Genomic DNA, 19,210 nt, shown 5'->3' with positions numbered 1-19,210 from the left:
TGGAAGTCATGTGACTTCCTGGCGGAAGTCATGTGACTTTCATGTAATGTCCTGGTGGAAGTCATGTGACTTCCTGTTGGAAGTTATGTGAATTCTTTGTGGAAGTCATGTGACTTCCTGTTGGAAGTAATGTGACTTCCTGGTGGAAGTCATGTGACTTACTGTTGGAAGTGATGTGACTTCCTGGTGGAAGTCATGGGACTTCCTGTTGGAAGTTATGCGAAATCCTTGTGGAAGTCACATGACTTTCTGATGGAGGTCATGGGACTTTCATGTAATGTCCTGGTGGAAGTCATGTGACTTCTTTGTGACTTCCTGGCGGAGATAATGTGGCTTCCTGGTGGAGGTCATGTGACTTTCATGTTACGTCTTGGTGGAAGTCATGTGAGTTCCTTTTGGAAGTCATGTGACTTCCTGGCGGAGGTCATGTGACTTTCATGTTACTTCCTGGTGGAAGTCATGTAACTTCCTGTTGGAAGTCATATGACTTCCTGGTGGAAGTGATGTAACTTCCTGATGGAAGTCATGTGACTTCCTGGCGGAAGTCATGTGACTTTCATGTAATGTCCTGGTGGAAGTCATGTGACTTCCTGTTGGAAGTTATGTGAATTCTTTGTGGAAGTCATGTGACTTCCTGTTGGAAGTAATGTGACTTCCTGGTGGAAGTCATGTGACTTACTGTTGGAAGTGATGTGACTTCCTGGTGGAAGTCATGGGACTTCCTGTTGGAAGTTATGCGAAATCCTTGTGGAAGTCACATGACTTTCTGATGGAGGTCATGGGACTTTCATGTAATGTCCTGGTGGAAGTCATGTGACTTCTTTGTGACTTCCTGGCGGAGATAATGTGGCTTCCTGGTGGAGGTCATGTGACTTTCATGTTACGTCTTGGTGGAAGTCATGTGAGTTCCTTTTGGAAGTCATGTGACTTCCTGGCGGAGGTCATGTGACTTTCATGTTACTTCCTGGTGGAAGTCATGTAACTTCCTGTTGGAAGTCATATGACTTCCTGGTGGAAGTGATGTAACTTCCTGATGGAAGTCATGTGACTTCCTGGCGGAAGTCATGTGACTTTCATGTAATGTCCTGGTGGAAGTCATGTGACTTCCTGTTGGAAGTTATGTGAATTCTTTGTGGAAGTCATGTGACTTCCTGTTGGAAGTAATGTGACTTCCTGGTGGAAGTCATGTGACTTACTGTTGGAAGTGATGTGACTTCCTGGTGGAAGTCATGGGACTTCCTGTTGGAAGTTATGCGAAATCCTTGTGGAAGTCACATGACTTTCTGATGGAGGTCATGGGACTTTCATGTAATGTCCTGGTGGAAGTCATGTGACTTCTTTGTGACTTCCTGGCGGAGATAATGTGGCTTCCTGGTGGAGGTCATGTGACTTTCATGTTACGTCTTGGTGGAAGTCATGTGAGTTCCTTTTGGAAGTCATGTGACTTCCTGGCGGAGGTCATGTGACTTTCATGTTACTTCCTGGTGGAAGTCATGTAACTTCCTGTTGGAAGTCATATGACTTCCTGGTGGAAGTGATGTAACTTCCTGATGGAAGTCATGTGACTTCCTGGCGGAAGTCATGTGACTTTCATGTAATGTCCTGGTGGAAGTCATGTGACTTCCTGTTGGAAGTTATGTGAATTCTTTGTGGAAGTCATGTGACTTCCTGTTGGAAGTAATGTGACTTCCTGGTGGAAGTCATGTGACTTACTGTTGGAAGTGATGTGACTTCCTGGTGGAAGTCATGGGACTTCCTGTTGGAAGTTATGCGAAATCCTTGTGGAAGTCACATGACTTTCTGATGGAGGTCATGGGACTTTCATGTAATGTCCTGGTGGAAGTCATGTGACTTCTTTGTGACTTCCTGGCGGAGATAATGTGGCTTCCTGGTGGAGGTCATGTGACTTTCATGTAACGTCCTGGTGGAATTGATGTGACCTCCTGGTGGAAGTCATGTGACTTCCTGGTGGTAGTCATGTAACTTCCTTGTGACTTCCTAGTGGAAGTCGTGTGACTTTTCTGATGGAAGTCATGTGACTTCCTGGTGGTAGTCATGTAACTTCCTTGTGACTTCCTAGTGGAAGTCATGTGACTTTTCTGGTGGAAGTCATGTGACTTCCTGGTGGTAGTCATGTAACTTCCTTGTGACTTCCTAGTGGAAGTCATGTGACTTTTCTGGTGGAAGTCATGTGACTTCCTGGTGGTAGTCATGTAACTTCCTTGTGACTTCCTAGTGGAAGTCATGTGACTTCCTGGTGGTAGTCATGTAACTTCCTTGTGACTTCCTAGTGGAAGTCATGTGACTTCCTGGCGGAGATAATGTGACTTCCTGGTGTAGGTCATGTGACTTCCTGGTGGAAGTCATGTGACTTTCATGTAATGTCCTGGTGGAAGTCATGTGACTTTCATGTAATGTCCTGGTGGAAGTCATATGACTTACTGTTGGAAGTGACGTGACTTTCTGGTGGAAGTCATGTGACTTCCTGGTGGAAGTCATGTGACTTCCTGGTGGAAGTTGTGTGACTTCCTGGTGGAAGTCATATGACTTCCTGGTGTAAGTTGTGTGACTTCCTCGTGGAAGTCATGTGACTTTCATGTAATGCCGTGGTGGAAGTCATGTGACTTTCATGTAATGTCCTGGTGGAAGTCATGTGACTTCCTGGTGGAAGTTGTGTGACTTCCTGGTGGAAGTCATATGACTTCCTGGTGTAAGTTGTGTGACTTCCTCGTGGAAGTCATGTGACTTTCATGTAATGCCGTGGTGGAAGTCAAGTGACTTTTCTGGTGGAAGTCATGTGACTTCCTGGCAGAGATGATGTGACTTCCTGGTGGAGGTCATGTGACTTCCTGGTGCTAGTCATGTAACTTCCTTTTGGAAGTGATGTGACTTCCTGGTTGAGGTCATGTGACTTCCTGACCTAAAGCGCCTGACCTTCGTGTTCCGCAGGCGCCAACATCCTGAGGGACTCGTCCGGGAACGTGAAGCTGGGAGACTTCGGGGCCAGCAAGCGCATTCAGACCATCTGCATGTCTGGCACGGGCATCAAGTCTGTGACCGGCACCCCCTACTGGATGAGCCCGGAGGTCATCAACGGCGAAGGATACGGACGCAAGGCGGACGTGTGGTAAGCGGGACGCGCTCGCCCGAGGTGGCCCCTCCCCCCCTGACCCCTCCCCCCTGTGCTCCGCAGGAGTGTGGCGTGCACGGTGGTGGAGATGCTCACCCAGAAGCCCCCCTGGGCCGAGTACGAGGCCATGGCGGCCATCTTTAAGATCGCCACCCAGCCCACCAAGCCTGTCCTCCCGGAGGGCGTGTCCGACGCCTGCAGGGACTTCCTGCGGCAGATCTTCGTGGAGGAGAAGTGGCGACCCACCGCCGACGCCCTGCTGGCCCACGCCTTCGTGCAGGGCGGCTTCTGACCCCGCCCACCTGGTCCAGGTCAGGCCGCCGGGGTGGACCCTGTGACGGGAGGGGGCGTGGCCTGAGCGGCGAGAAAGCACTTTTGCGGCCTTCTTTTCCCACTCCACAAAAACACAGACTTGTTGAAGTATTGTTTGTACTGTAAACTCTTTCTTACTCCAAATATTGTCTACCCACACGCCTTACCACCACCATTGTGCACCAACCTCGTCACACGCCTTACCACCACCATTGTGCACCAACCTCGTCACACGCCTTACCACCACCATTGTGCACCAACCTCGTCACACGCCTTACCACCACCATTGTGCACCAACCTCGTCCTGAGGCTCTGCTGACTTTGCACATAATCACTTGTTTATATCACCTCCATTTTATACTCCTTTTATGCGCCCCGCCTTGGGGGGGGCTATGACGCAATAGTGGGTGGGGCCATGACGCAATTGTGGGTGTGTCCATGACGCAATAGTGGGTGTGGCCATGACGCAATAGTGGCTGTCAATGAGGCAATAATCGGTTTCCATGACGCAATAGTGTGTGTCCTTCGTGTGTGTCCATGACGCAATAGTGTGTGTCGATGACACAATAGTGTGTGTCCATGACGCAATAGTGGGTGTGTCAATGACGCAATAGTGTGAGTCTATGACGCAATAGTGTGTGGCCATGACGCAATAGTGTGTGTCCTTTGTGTGTGTCCATGACACAATAGTGTGTGTCGATGACACAATAGTGTGTGTCAATGACGCAATAGTGTGAGTCTATGACGCAATAGTGGGTGGCCATGACGCAATAGTGTGTGTCCTTTGTGTGTGTCCATGACGCAATAGTGTGTGTCCTTTGTGTGTGTCCATGACGCAATAGTGTGTGTCCTTTGTGTGTGTCCATGACGCAATAGTGTGTGTCCTTTGTGTGTGTCCATGACGCGATAGTGTGTGTGTCGATGACACAATAGTGGGTGTCAATGACGCAATAGTGTGAGTCTATGACGCAATAGTGTGTGTCCTTTGTGTGTGGCCATGACGCAATAGTGTGTGTCCTTTGTGTGTGTCATTGACACAATAATGTGTGTGTCGATGACGCAATAGTGGGTGTCAATGACGCAATAGTGTGTGTCCTTTGTGTGTGTCAATGACGCAATTGTGGTTGGCCATGACGCAATAGTGTGTGTCATCGACGCAATAGTGTGTGTGTCGATGACGCAATAGTGGGTGTCAATGACACAATAGTGTGTGTGTCGATTACGCAATAGTGTGTGTCCTTTGTGTGTGTCAATGACGCAATTGTGGTTGGCCATGACGCAATAGTGTGTGTCCTTTGTGTGTGTCATCGACGCAATAGTGTGTGTGTCGATGACGCAATAGTGGGTGTCAATGACACAATAGTGTGTGTGTCGATTACGCAATAGTGTGTGTCCTTTGTGTGTGTCAATGACGCAATTGTGGGTGGCCATGACGCAATAGTGTGTGGCAATGACACAATAGTGTGTGTCCTTTGTGTGTGTCATTGACACAATAGTGTGTGTGTCGATGACGCAATAGTGGGTGTCAATGACGCAATAGTGTGTGTCCTTTGTGTGTGTCAATGACGCAATTGTGTGTGTCCATGACGCAATTGTGTGTGTCCATGACGCAATAGTGTGTGGCCATGACACAATAGTGTGTGTCCTTTGTGTGTGTCAATGACGTAATTGTGGTTGGCCATGACGCAATAGTTTGTGTCCTTTGTGTGTGTCTATGACACAATAGTGTTTGTCAATGACGCAATAGTGTGTGTGTCGATGACGCAATAGTGGGTGTCAATGACACAATAGTGTGTGTGTCGATGACGCAATAGTGTGTGTCCTTTGTGTGTGTCTGTGACGCAATAATGGGTGGCCATGACGCAATAGTGTGTGTCCTTTGTGTGTGTCTATGACGCAATAATGGGTGGCCATGACGCAATAGTGTGTGTCCTTTGTGTGTGTCTATGACGCAATAATGGGTGGCCATGACGCAATAGTGTGTGTCCTTTGTGTGTGTCTATGACGCAAAAGTGAGTGTGTCCATGACGCAATAGTGTGTGTGTCCTTTGTGTGTGTCTATGACGCAATAATGGGTGGCCATGACACAATAGTGTGTGTCCTTTGTGTGTGTCAATGACGTAATTGTGGTTGGCCATGACGCAATAGTGTGTGTCCTTTGTGTGTGTCTATGACACAATAGTGTGTGTCCATGACGCAATAGTGTGTGTCCTTTGTGTGTGTCTATGACGCAATAATGGGTGGCCATGACGCAATAGTGTGTCCTTTGTGTGTGTCTATGACGCAAAAGGGAGTGTGTCCATGACGCAATAGTGTGTGTCCTTTGTGTGTGTCTATGACGCAATAATGGGTGGCCATGACGCAATAGTGTGTGTCCTTTGTGTGTGTCTATGACGCAATAATGGGTGGCCATGACGCAATAGTGTGTGTCCTTTGTGTGTGTCTATGACGCAATAATGGGTGGCCATGACGCAATAGTGTGTGTCCTTTGTGTGTGTCTATGACGCAAAAGTGAGTGTGTCCATGACGCAATAGTGTGTGTCCTTTGTGTGTGTCTATGACGCAATAGTGTGTGTCCTTTGTGTGTGTCTATGACGCAATAATGGGTGGCCATGACGCAATAGTGTGTGTCCTTTGTGTGTGTCTATGACGCAATAGTGTGTGTCCTTTGTGTGTGTCTATGACGCAATAATGGGTGGCCATGACGCAATAGTGTGTGTCCTTTGTGTGTGTCTATGACGCAAAAGTGAGTGTGTCCATGACGCAATAGTGTGTGTCCTTTGTGTGTGTCTATGACGCAATAATGGGTGGCCATGACGCAATAGTGTGTGTCCTTTGTGTGTGTCTATGACGCAAAAGTGAGTGTGTCCATGACGCAATAGTGTGTGTCCTTTGTGTGTGTCTATGACGCAATAATGGGTGGCCATGACGCAATAGTGTGTGTCCTTTGTGTGTGTCTATGACGCAAAAGTGAGTGTGTCCATGACGCAATAGTGTGTGTCCTTTGTGTGTGTCCATTAAGCAATAGTGTGTGTGTCGATGACGCAAAAATGGGTGTGTCAATGACGCAATAGTGTGTGTCCTTTGTGTGTGTCTATGACGCAATAGTGTGTGGCCATGACACAATAGTGTGTGTGTCGATGACACAATAGTGAGTGTCAATGACGCAATAGTGGGTGTCCTTTGTGTGTGTCTATGACGCAATAGTGTGTGTCCTTTGTGTGTGTCTATGACACAATAGTGTGTGTCCATGACGCAATAGTGTGTGTGTCCATGACGCGAAAGTTTGTGTGTCCATGACGCAATAGTGTGTGTCCTTTGTGTGTGTCCATTAAGCAATAGTGTGTGTGTCGATGACGCAAAAATGGGTGTATCAATGACGCAATAGTGTGTGTCCTTTGTGTGTGTCCATGACGCAATAGTGTGTGTGTCGATGACACAATATTAGGTGTCAATGACGCAATAGTGTGTGTCCTTTGTGTGTGTGTCCATGACGCAATAGTGTGTGTGTCGATGACACAATAGTGGGTGTCAATGACGCAATAGTGTGTGTCCTTTGTGTGTGTCCATGACGCAATAGTGTGTGTGTCGATGACACAATATTGGGTGTCAATGACGCAATAGTGTGTGTCCTTCATTTGTGTCATTGACGCAATAGTGTGTTTTGATGACATGATAGTGTGTGTCCTTTTTGTGTGTCATTGACGCAATAGTGTGTGTTGATGACATGATAGTGTGTGTCCTTTTTGTGTGTCATTGACTCAATAGTGTGCGTCAGTGACACAGTAGAATGTGTCATTTGTGTGTGTGTGTGTGTGTGTGTGTGTGTGTGTGTGTGTGTGTGTGTGTGTGTGTGTGTGTGTGTGTGTGTGTGTGTCCATTGCAGCTGTTGGCCAAAGAAGAGAATGTGTCAGAATCCCATTGCCAGTATTACCACAAACCCCCAAAAGCAGTGAAGTTGTCACTTTGTGTAAATAGTAAATAAAAACAGAATACAATGATTTGCAAATCCTTTTCAATGGCCGACAGGTCTGGACTACAGGCAGGCCAGTCTAGTACCCGCACTCTTTTATTATGAAGAGTGTTGTAACACGTGGCTTGGCATTGTCTTGCTGAAATAAGCAGGGGCGTCCATGATAACAACATGTATGTACCTTTCAGCTTTAATGGTATGTATGGACCATTCAGCATTAATGGTGCCTTCACAGGTGTGTAAGTTACACCTGCCTTGGGCACTAATGCACCCCCATACCATCACACATGCTGCCTTTTACACTTTGCACCTTGAACAATCCGGATGGTTCTTTTCCTCTTTGGTCCGGAGTTCCCAAAAACAATCGGAAATGTGGACTCGTTAGACCACACTTTGCATCGGTCCATTTTAGACGAGCTCGGGCCCCAGCAAAGCCAGCGGCGTTTTCCGGGTGTTGTTGATAAATGGCCTCGGAAGGTGAATATCTTCTCAATTAAATATATGTTGTATTTTCATTTTATTTACCATTTACACCAGGTGACATTTCCTTTGTCTTCTTCCTGTACGCGTCAGCTTCCGATGCAATGTTGTGTTGTTGTTGTGTTGGCTGAGACAACACGGAGGACACACGTGTCAATCACATCCCCGCCTGTGACACTTTGAACAAACATGATCAAATCTTTCTGTGCCTTACTTCTTGTAAAAAAAAACCATATTTTATATGAAACAAAAATATATATATAAATATACTGTAAATACACATCGTTCTGCACTTTTCTATGAGCTTTTTTTTTCCCTTTTTTGAAACGCTCAAAGGCTTTGAATTTGTCTCAACAATTCAAACTGTATTCTTTTGTACATTTAACTTAATAAATCAAAGGTCCAAGTCCCTTTCCCCATCTGGCTCCTCTTTTTATTCCCTCCAAACCCCTGATGAAAAGAAACAGGAAGAAGCTTAGTTTATTTTTATTCTAACTTCTACTGATTATTCTTTCTTTATTTCCAGTGAGCACAACTACTCAAAAAAAAAAATACTCTCCATCTTTGTATTCTATTTAAATATCCTCTCAAAACCCTATTGAATATTATTTCTAATTAAATATCTTTCTATTTAAATAATCTATCAAATCCCAATTAAATATCCTATTTATTTTCGTGTCTTTGCGTGCGTCATTACGTCACGCGGTGCGTCATTGCGTCACGCGCTGACGTGACCTACGGCGGGAAGCATAAAATCCAGTAGGCTGCTTCCAGGAAGAGCGTGAGGTATGTGACTCAGTTTTGACACTTTAATTACTAATTAAGCTTTTAACTAAAATGTAATAATGTGGAACTTTAGGAGCCAACTACTGAAGCCGTGGGTCGTCGTGCGGGATTTATCTGCGGAATTGGTGAGTTGCATCTGTGTAGCTTAGCCGCTCCATTCATTTTGAATGGAGCGGTTAGCATCTACTTCTATGTCTGTTTCTCTGAATAAAGTCAACTAAATGAAACGTTAGAACTCTCAACAATTGTCTGATTTGTTTCTGGGTTGTGTTAATTGTTTGATGTTTGTCAACGCTATGCATCCAATGCATTTTATGATGCAGTCCAGTCAACCACTGTCTGCTATGCACTTTATTTGTTGGTAGATTTTGATATTAGAGAATTAATATTTTGATATAAAAAATATATTATTTATTCTAATAATATTTTTATTTATTTATTATATAATATATATATATATTTTTTTATATCAAAATATTAATTCTCTAATATCAAAATCTACCAACGAATAAAGTGCATAGCAGACAGTGGTTGACTGGACTGCATCATAAAATGCATTGGATGCATTTTCTGCAGGCTGTCAATTATTAAAATGTAGGTCTAAGTGAGACCTACATAGACGTTTTTGTTTCATGTCTTTCCGCATTCCTACCGGAAGTTACAAGCAATTTTGTTTGTGTTTTCTTCCTCGGAGCAGTTTTTTCTGTGTTTTATTAAAAAATTATTATTGTTTTTTTTTCATTAGATTGCAATTTCTGCCAGTCCTGATGTGTGTGCCAAGTTTGGTGAGTTTTGAAGCATTTTAAGGGGTCAAATTACAGCTCAAAGGGGCAAAAATAGCATTTTTTGCGAAATTTTGCTTTGAATGAGGTTTTTGCAAAATTTCTGTTGATTTTAGGTATAGACGTTTTTTATTGGAAATGTAGGTCTAAGTCAGACCTACATAGAGCTTTTTGTTTCATGTCTCTACGACATTCCTACCGGAAGTTACAAGCAATTTTGTTTGTGTTTTCCTCCTCGGAGCAGTTTTTTCTGTGTTTTATTAAAAAATTGCGCTAGAGCGCAATTTTGAGTTTTATTATTGTTTTTTTTTTTTCATTAGATTGCAATTTCTGCCAGTCCTGATGTGTGTGCCAAGTTTGGTGAGTTTTGAAGCATTTTAAGGGGTCAAATTACAGCTCAAAGGGGCAAAAATAGCATTTTTTGCGAAATTTTTGCTTGAATGAGTTTTTGCAAAATTACTGTTGATTTTAGGTATAGACGTTTTCCATTGGAAATGTAGGTCTAAGTCAGACCTACATAGAGGTTTTTGTTTCATGTCTCTACGACATTCCTACCGGAAGTTACAAGCAATTTTGTTTGTGTTTTCTTCCTCGGAGCAGTTTTTTCTGTGTTTTATTAAAAAATTGCGCTAGAGCGCAATTTTGAGTTTTATTATTGTTTTTTTTTTCATTAGATTGCAATTTCTGCCAGTCCTGATGTGTGTGCCAAGTTTGGTGAGTTTTGAAGCATTTTAAGGGGGTCAAATTACAGCTCAAAGGGGCAAAAATAGCATTTTTTGCGAAATTTTTGCTTTGAATGAGTTTTTGCAAAATTTCTGTTGATTTTGGGTATAGACGTTTTTTATTGTAAATGTAGGTCTAAGTCAGACCTACATAGAGGTTTTCGTTTCATGTCTCTACGACATTCCTACCGGAAGTTACAAGCAATTTTGTTTGTGTTTTCTTCCTCGGAGCAGTTTTTTCTGTGTTTTATTAAAAAATTGCGCTAGAGCGCAATTTTGAGTTTTATTATTGTTTTTTTTTTTCATTAGATTGCAATTTCTGCCAGTCCTGATGTGTGTGCCAAGTTTGGTGAGTTTTGAAGCATTTTAAGGGGGTCAAATTACAGCTCAAAGGGGCAAAAATAGCATTTTTTGCGAAATTTTTGCTTTGAATGAGTTTTTGCAAAATTACTGTTGATTTTAGGTATAGACGTTTTCCATTGGAAATGTAGGTCTAAGTCAGACCTACATAGAGGTTTTTGTTTCATGTCTCTACGACATTCCTACCGGAAGTTACAAGCAATTTTGTTTGTGTTTTCTTCCTCGGAGCAGTTTTTTCTGTGTTTTATTAAAAAATTGCGCTAGAGCGCAATTTTGAGTTTTATTATTGTTTTTTTTTTCATTAGATTGCAATTTCTGCCAGTCCTGATGTGTGTGCCAAGTTTGGTGAGTTTTGAAGCATTTTAAGGGGGTCAAATTACAGCTCAAAGGGGCAAAAATAGCATTTTTTGCGAAATTTTTGCTTTGAATGAGTTTTTGCAAAATTTCTGTTGATTTTGGGTATAGACGTTTTTTATTGTAAATGTAGGTCTAAGTCAGACCTACATAGAGGTTTTTGTTTCATGTCTCTACGACATTCCTACCGGAAGTTACAAGCAATTTTGTTTGTGTTTTCTTCCTCGGAGCAGTTTTTTCTGTGTTTTATTAAAAAATTGCGCTAGAGCGCAATTTTGAGTTTTATTATTGTTTTTTTTTTTCCATTAGATTGCAATTTCTGCCAGTCCTGATGTGTGTGCCAAGTTTGGTGAGTTTTGAAGCATTTTAAGGGGGTCAAATTACAGCTCAAAGGGGCAAAAATAGCATTTTTTGCGAAATTTTTGCTTTGAGTGAGTTTTTGCAAAATTTCTGTTGATTTTAGGTATAGACGTTTTTTATTGGAAATGTAGGTCTAAGTCAGACTTACATAGAAGTTTTTGTTTCATGTCTTTCCGGCATTCCTACCGGAAGTTACAAGCAATTTTGTTTGTGTTTTCTTCCTCGGAGCAGTTTTTTTCTGTGTTTTATTAAAAAATTACGCTAGAGCGCAATTTTGAGTTTTATTATTGTTTTTTTTTCATTCGATTGCAATTTCTGCCAGTCCTGATGTGTGTGCCAAGTTTGGTGAGTTTTGAAGCATTTTAAGGGGGTCAAATTACAGATGAAAGAGGCAAAAATAGCATTTTTTGCGAAATTTTTGCTTTGAATGAGGTTTTTGCAAAATTTCTGTTGATTTTAGGTATAGACGTTTTTTATTGGAAATGTAGGTCTAAGTCAGACCTACATAGAGCTTTTTGTTTCATGTCTCTACGACATTCCTACCGGAAGTTACAAGCAATTTTGTTTGTGTTTTCTTCCTCGGAGCAGTTTTTTCTGTGTTTTATTAAAAAATTGCGCTAGAGCGCAATTTTGAGTTTTATTATTGTTTTTTTTTTCCATTAGATTGCAATTTCTGCCAGTTCTGATGTGTGTGCCAAGTTTGGTGAGTTTTGAAGCATTTTAAGGGGGTCAAATTACAGCTCAAAGGGGCAAAAATAGCATTTTTGCGAAATTTTTGCTTTGAATGAGTTTTTGCAAAATTTCTGTTGATTTTGGGTATAGACGTTTTTTATTGTAAATGTAGGTCTAAGTCAGACCTACATAGAGGTTTTTGTTTCATGTCTCTACGACATTCCTACCGGAAGTTACAAGCAATTTTGTTTGTGTTTTCTTCCTCGGAGCAGTTTTTTCTGTGTTTTATTAAAAAATTGCGCTAGAGCGCAATTTTGAGTTTTATTATTGTTTTTTTTTTTCCATTAGATTGCAATTTCTGCCAGTCCTGATGTGTGTGCCAAGTTTGGTGAGTTTTGAAGCATTTTAAGGGGGTCAAATTACAGCTCAAAGGGGCAAAAATAGCATTTTTTGCGAAATTTTTGCTTTGAGTGAGTTTTTGCAAAATTTCTGTTGATTTTAGGTATAGACGTTTTTTATTGGAAATGTAGGTCTAAGTCAGACTTACATAGAAGTTTTTGTTTCATGTCTTTCCGGCATTCCTACCGGAAGTTACAAGCAATTTTGTTTGTGTTTTCTTCCTCGGAGCAGTTTTTTCTGTGTTTTATTAAAAAATTACGCTAGAGCGCAATTTTGAGTTTTATTATTGTTTTTTTTTCATTCGATTGCAATTTCTGCCAGTCCTGATGTGTGTGCCAAGTTTGGTGAGTTTTGAAGCATTTTAAGGGGGTCAAATTACAGATGAAAGAGGCAAAAATAGCATTTTTTGCGAAATTTTTGCTTTGAATGAGGTTTTTGCAAAATTTCTGTTGATTTTAGGTATAGACGTTTTTTATTGGAAATGTAGGTCTAAGTCAGACCTACATAGAGCTTTTTGTTTCATGTCTCTACGACATTCCTACCGGAAGTTACAAGCAATTTTGTTTGTGTTTTCTTCCTCGGAGCAGTTTTTTCTGTGTTTTATTAAAAAATTGCGCTAGAGCGCAATTTTGAGTTTTATTATTGTTTTTTTTTCCATTAGATTGCAATTTCTGCCAGTTCTGATGTGTGTGCCAAGTTTGGTGAGTTTTGAAGCATTTTAAGGGGGTCAAATTACAGCTCAAAGGGGCAAAAATAGCATTTTGGGCGAAATTTTTGCTTTGAATGAGTTTTTGCAAAATTTCTGTTGATTTTAGGTATAGACGTTTTTTATTGGAAATGTAGGTCTAAGTCAGACCTACATAGAGCTTTTTGTTTCATGTCTCTACGACATTCCTAACGGAAGTTACAAGCAATTTTGTTTGTGTTTTCTTCCTCGGAGCAGTTTTTTCTGTTTTATTAAAAAATTGCGCTAGAGCGCAATTTTGAGTTTTATTATTGTTTTTTTTTTCATTAGATTGCAATTTCTGCCAGTCCTGATGTGTGTGCCAAGTTTGGTGAGTTTTGAAGCATTTTAAGGGGGTCAAATTACAGCTCAAAGGGGCAAAAATAGCATTTTTTGCGAAATTTTTGCTTTGAATGAGGTTTTTGCAAAATTTCTGTTGATTTTAGGTATAGACGTTTTTTATTGGAAATGTAGGTCTAAGTCAGACCTACATAGAGGTTTTTGTTTCATGTCTCTACGACATTCCTAACGGAAGTTACAAGCAGTCTGTTTTTTTTTTCTTCCTAGGGGGCGCTAGCGCGCAATTTTTATTTTTGGGGTTTGGTTGCTTAATATGTTCGGAAGGCCCAACGTGTGTGTCAAATTTGGTGAGTTTTGAAGCATGTTAAGGGGGTCAAATTAGGGTGCGAAGGTGCGGAATAAACAATAATAATAATAAAACGCAGCAGATTCAATAGGGTCCGACCCGACCTCGGATAAGCGGAAGATGATGGATGGATGGATATTTATTCTGATTGGATTCATGAATTATTGTACAATATTAAGAAATATGCTTGCTATTTGAATACATCCATCCATCCATCCATCATCTTCCGCTTATCTGAGGTCGGGTCGCGGGGGCAGCAGCCTAAGCAGGGAAACCCAGACTTCCCTCTCCCCAGCCACTTTGTCTAACTCTTCCCGGGGGATCCCGAGGCGTTCCCAGGCCAGCCGGGAGACATAGTCTTCCCAACGTGTCCTGGGTCTTCCCCGTGGCCTCCTACCGGTTGGACGTGCCCTAAACACCTCCCTAGGGAGGCGTTCGGGTGGCATCCTGACCAGATGCCCGAACCACCTCATCTGGCTCCTCTCGATGTGAAGGAGCAGCGGCTTTACTTTGAGTTCCTCCCGGATGGCAGAGCTTCTCACCATATCTCTAAGGGAGAGACCCAAACTCATTTGGGCCGCTTGTACCCGTGATCTTATCCTTTCGGTCATGACCCAAAGCTCATGACCATAGGTGAGGATGGGAACGTAGATCGACCGGTAAATTGAGAGCTTTGCCTTCCGGCTCAGCTCCTTCTTCACCACAACGGATCGGTACAACGTCCGCATTACTGAAGACGCCGCACCGATCCGCCTGTTGATCTCACCATCCACTCTTCCCAAGACTCCTAGGTACTTGAACTCCTCCACTTGGGGCAGGGTCTCCTCCCCAACCCGTAGATGGCACTCCACCCTTTTCCGGGAGAGAACCATGGACTCGGACTTGGAGGAGCTGATTCTCATTCCGGTCGCTTCACACTCGGCTGCGAACCCATCCAGCGAGAGCTGAAGATCCCGGTCAGATGAAGCCATCAGGACCACATCATCTGCAAAAAGCAGAGACCTAATCCTGCGGTCACCAAACCGGAACCCCTGCGCCTAGAAATTCTGTCCATAAAAGTTCTGAACATGTAAATACTAAATAATATTTGAATACAGTAGAATTATTTAGTATCTGAATGTATTTTGTGTGCGTGCACTGTAAAATTGCCTGGTCCTGCCCTTGTTGTACAGGACATGTTGGATGGCGAGCTAGAGTCTGAAGCTTCATGCCTGGAACCCAACCAACCGAACTGAGTCCACCCAACCGAGCCGGGCGGGTAGGAGGCTCCTCAGCAGCCGCTCTGTTTTTTCCCTTTTTTGGTTTTTCATAAGTTCATTTCTGTCCTCCCTGAACTTCCACATTTACCGTGTTACCTTCACTAAAACCCCTCTGGACACTGCCAACACAACGTGGACTTGGCGAGGTCCTTTGATGAACGGTCGTGTTGCGCCTATACCATTCTTGGTCAAAAACAAGGACTGAATCAAGTACTGTATCACATTGTAAATATTGAAGGTTCTGTAATTTATGTTGAAAATGTGAATGGCCATTCCAATTTACATGTTGTTTATTTTTCCTATAATTCTTTAATATGCGGCTGCTAAACTTTTGACAAGAACAAGACAGATTGATCATATTACGCCTGTACTGTATATACTTATATACATATATACCTATATATACACCTATACTGTATATACTTATATACATATATACCTATATATACACCTGTACTGTATATACTTATATACCTATATATACACCTATACTGTATATACATATATACCTATATATACACCTGTACTGTATATACATATATACCTATATATACACCTGTACTGTATATACTTATATACATATATACCTATATATACACCTATACTTATATACCTATATATACATATATATATATATATATATATACCTATATATATACACCTATACTTATATACATATATACCTATATATATACACCTATACTGTATATACTTATATACATATATACCTATATATACACCTGTACTGTATATACTTATATACATATATACCTATATATACACCTATACTTATATACCTATATATATATATATATATATATATATATATATACCTATACTGTATATACATATATACACCTATACTTATATATATATATACACCTATACTGTATATACATATATACCTATATATATATATACTGTATATACATATATACCTATATATACACCTATACTTATATACATATATACATACATATATACCTATACTGTATATACTTATATACCTATATATATATATATATATATATATATATATATGTATATATATATACCTATACTGGCTTCCTGTGCACTTAAGATGTGACTTTAAGGTTTTACTACTTACGTATAAAATACTACACGGTCTAACTCCATCCTATCTTGCCGATTGTATTGTACCATATGTCCCGGCAAGAAATCTGCGTTCAAAGGACTCCGGCTTATTAGTGATTCCCAAAGCCCAAAAAAAGTCTGCGGGCTATAGAGCTTTTTCATTTCGGGCTCCAGTACTCTGGAATGCCCTCCCGGTAACAGTTCGAGATGCCACCTCAGTAGAAGCATTTAAGTCTCACCTTAAAACTCATTTGTATACTCTAGCCTTTAATAGACTCCCTTTTTAGACCAGTTGATCTGCCGCTTCTTTTCTTTTTCTTCAATGTCCCACTCTCCCTTGTGGAGGGAGTCCGGTCCGATCCGGTGGCCATGTACTGCTCGCCTGTGTATCGGCTGGGGACATCTCTGCGCTGCTGATCCGCCTCCGCTTGGGATGGTTTCCTGCTGGCTCCGCTGTGAACGGGACTCTCGCTGCTGTGTCGGATCCGCTTTGGACTGGACTCTCGCGACTGTGTTGGATCCATTATGGATTGAACTTTCACAGTATCATGTTAGACCCGCTCGACATCCATTGGTTTCCTCCTCTCCAAGGTTCTCATAGTCATCATTGTCACCGACGTCCCACTGGGTGTGAGTTTTTCCTTGCCCTTATGTGGGCCTACCGAGGATGTCGTAGTGGTTTGTGCAGCCCTTTGAGACACTAGTGATTTAGGGCTATATAAGTAGACATTGATTGATTGATTGATAATATAATTTGGTACCATTTAAACTTAAAACCGGTGTTCAGTCTTCATTACTCTCCACTCCTAGAGCTGAATTTAGTTTCTTCTGATCTAGCCCAGTTATATATTTCATTGTTTACTTAATACTTGTACAGTGCTTTACTTAACATACAGGCTACAATTTTCTTTCATCAAAAAAGATTTACTTTAATCAAAAAAACAGTATTAGAAAATATTTAATTAAAAACAGTTTGCAGGTTACATTTTAATATAGTGTGTATTACAACAAAATATTCCCATGTAAAATGTATAGTGCTATAAAATTATATTTACTATATTGTGTATAAAATATTCTCTTATATAATGTATAGTACAATAAAATCATCAATTTATTGTGTATTACAACAAAATATTCCCTTATATAATGTATAATACAATAAAATTAACCTTTAATATACTGTGCATTAAAATAAATTATTCCTTCATATAGTGAATATTAGGACAATAAAATCATGAATATATTGTGTATTACAATAAAATATTTCTTTATACAATTTATAGGACAATAAAATATAATATATTGTTTATTACAATAAAATATTTATACAGTGAATATTTGGACAATAAAATTGTGGATATATTGTGAATTTTACAATAAAATAATTATTAATGTGTATTATTCCTTCATATGCTGAATATTAGGACAATAAAATAAAATCATTAATATATTGTATTACAATAAAATATTTCCTTATACAATGTATAGGACAATAAAATATTTTTTAATATATTGTGTACTACAATAAAATATTACTTTATATAATGAATATTAGGACAATAAAATCGTGGATATATTGTGAATTTTACAATAAAATAATTTTTAATGTGTATTATTCCTTCATATACTGAATATTAGGACAATAAAATCATTAATACATTGTGTTTATACAATAAAATTATTTTTAATATATTTAATAAAAAAAACTGTATTAGAAAATATTTATTTAAAAAAATAATTTTCAGGTTTACATTTTTTTCTAGAATTTGAAAAAATTGCAAGTAAATTATTATTTACTTTTAATAAAAAAATATATTTGCTTGTAAAAATAAACTTTCTATTAAAAAAAAAATTCGCAAGTAAAAAAAAATTGGCAAGTGTAAAAAAAAATGTCTTCAAGTTAAAACATTTGACAGGAAAATAAAACAAAGTTGCAGTCAGAGCACCTGTAGTTCCCACTTTACGACGACAGGCGGAGCTGTGAGTCAGAGCTCGATTTAGAATCAAGATGAAGAAGAATCCATTCTTTTAATGACTGCCCCCTACTGGACACATTTAGAATGACATCCACATACTCCAAATAAAAGAAATAGAAACGCTAAACATTTCCTCAAATGTAATTTTTTAATAATAATTGTAATAATAATTTGTTTATTGAGCCACTCAAAACTCGTAAGTTAGGATGATTTTGTTTAATGTTATAAAGAGGTAAAAAAAAAAACGCCTCTTATGAAAAGTCTGTTTGGTAAGGACTTAGACCACGTGACCGCCTCAGCCTCTGAGCAAGGCAGCAGCAGAAGCAGCAGAACAAGAAGAATAAGAAGCAGCTGCTGCATCTGACGGACATGACAAAGGTTGTTTTAGGACTTTGACACAAGAAAATAAAATAAAAATCATGTCTGCTTCGCGGACTATTATTTGTTTGCTGAGGAACGACTTAAGACTTCACGACAACGAGGTAAGATCCCATTTCAGTCCCGGACTTAAACTGTCACTATTTGACCACACGGCGGTGTTTAAATGAGCTTTTTGTAACCTTTTACTGACATTTCTCAAGACTGTTTCCTTGCTTTATGGACATAATTGCCGTTAAAAGTAGTTTAGCGCAGCTAGCTTTGGCTAACTTAGCAGCTGGTATTTCCGGTATGGTCTTTCAGAATAAAAGTATTACGCTGAGCTCAAAATGCATACGTGCTGTAAAACGACACGTGTTATGGTCTAATAATAATAATAAAAATAAGGAATTGGATTTTATATCGCGCTTTTCTATTATTGTGACTGCGTGCGTTCGCTCCTACTGGCAAATCGTTTTTTTTTATTAAGCAAAATTGCTATTTTACCTGTAAATTGTTTTTTATTAAAAGTATTTTTTTTGTTTTACTTGCGAATCCTTTTTTGATGAAATAAAAATGTTTTTTTTTTACTTGCAAATATTTTTTTAATTAAAGATACATATTTTCTCTTCCAAATTTACACTTTTAATCAAAGTAAAGTGTTTGTTTGTTTTTAAACTTGTGAATGTTTTTTTTAATTGAGGAAAATTGTTATTTTACATGTAAAATGATTTTATACTTTTTTTTTTTTTTACTTGCGTATCCGTATCCTTTTTTGATTAAAAAGAAAATGTTTTTTTTACTTGCAAATATTTTTTTGATT

General features: G+C 39.9%; 2 protein-coding genes across 5 annotated transcripts in view; both read left to right on the top strand.

The window, feature by feature from the left end:
- map3k22 (mitogen-activated protein kinase kinase kinase 22) overlaps window positions 1-8,314 on the top strand; it is a 128,158-nt gene extending 119,844 nt beyond the window's left edge. Inside the window, exons 17-18 of the mRNA XM_061921267.1 lie at window positions 2,950-3,127; window positions 3,194-8,314. Of these exons, the coding sequence (XP_061777251.1) occupies window positions 2,950-3,127; window positions 3,194-3,422 (407 nt within the window). The 3' untranslated portion in view covers window positions 3,423-8,314. The remainder of the gene's footprint in view (window positions 1-2,949; window positions 3,128-3,193) is intronic.
- A 9,998-nt stretch (window positions 8,315-18,312) lies between these two features.
- The window catches only part of cry-dash (cryptochrome DASH), a 43,815-nt gene continuing 42,917 nt past the window's right edge, over window positions 18,313-19,210 (top strand). For all 4 annotated transcript variants that reach the window (XM_061921265.1, XM_061921266.1, XM_061921264.1 and 1 more), the window contains exon 1: window positions 18,313-18,512. In XM_061921265.1, coding sequence (XP_061777249.1) covers window positions 18,450-18,512 — 63 coding nt within the window. In that variant the 5' untranslated portion in view covers window positions 18,313-18,449. The remainder of the gene's footprint in view (window positions 18,513-19,210) is intronic.

This window comes from Nerophis ophidion, linkage group LG15 (genome assembly GCF_033978795.1).
Source record: "Nerophis ophidion isolate RoL-2023_Sa linkage group LG15, RoL_Noph_v1.0, whole genome shotgun sequence".
Lineage (NCBI taxonomy): Eukaryota > Metazoa > Chordata > Actinopteri > Syngnathiformes > Syngnathidae > Nerophis > Nerophis ophidion.
Note: the sequence above shows the minus strand (reverse complement) of the source record. Positions and strands in the feature narration are given on the sequence as shown.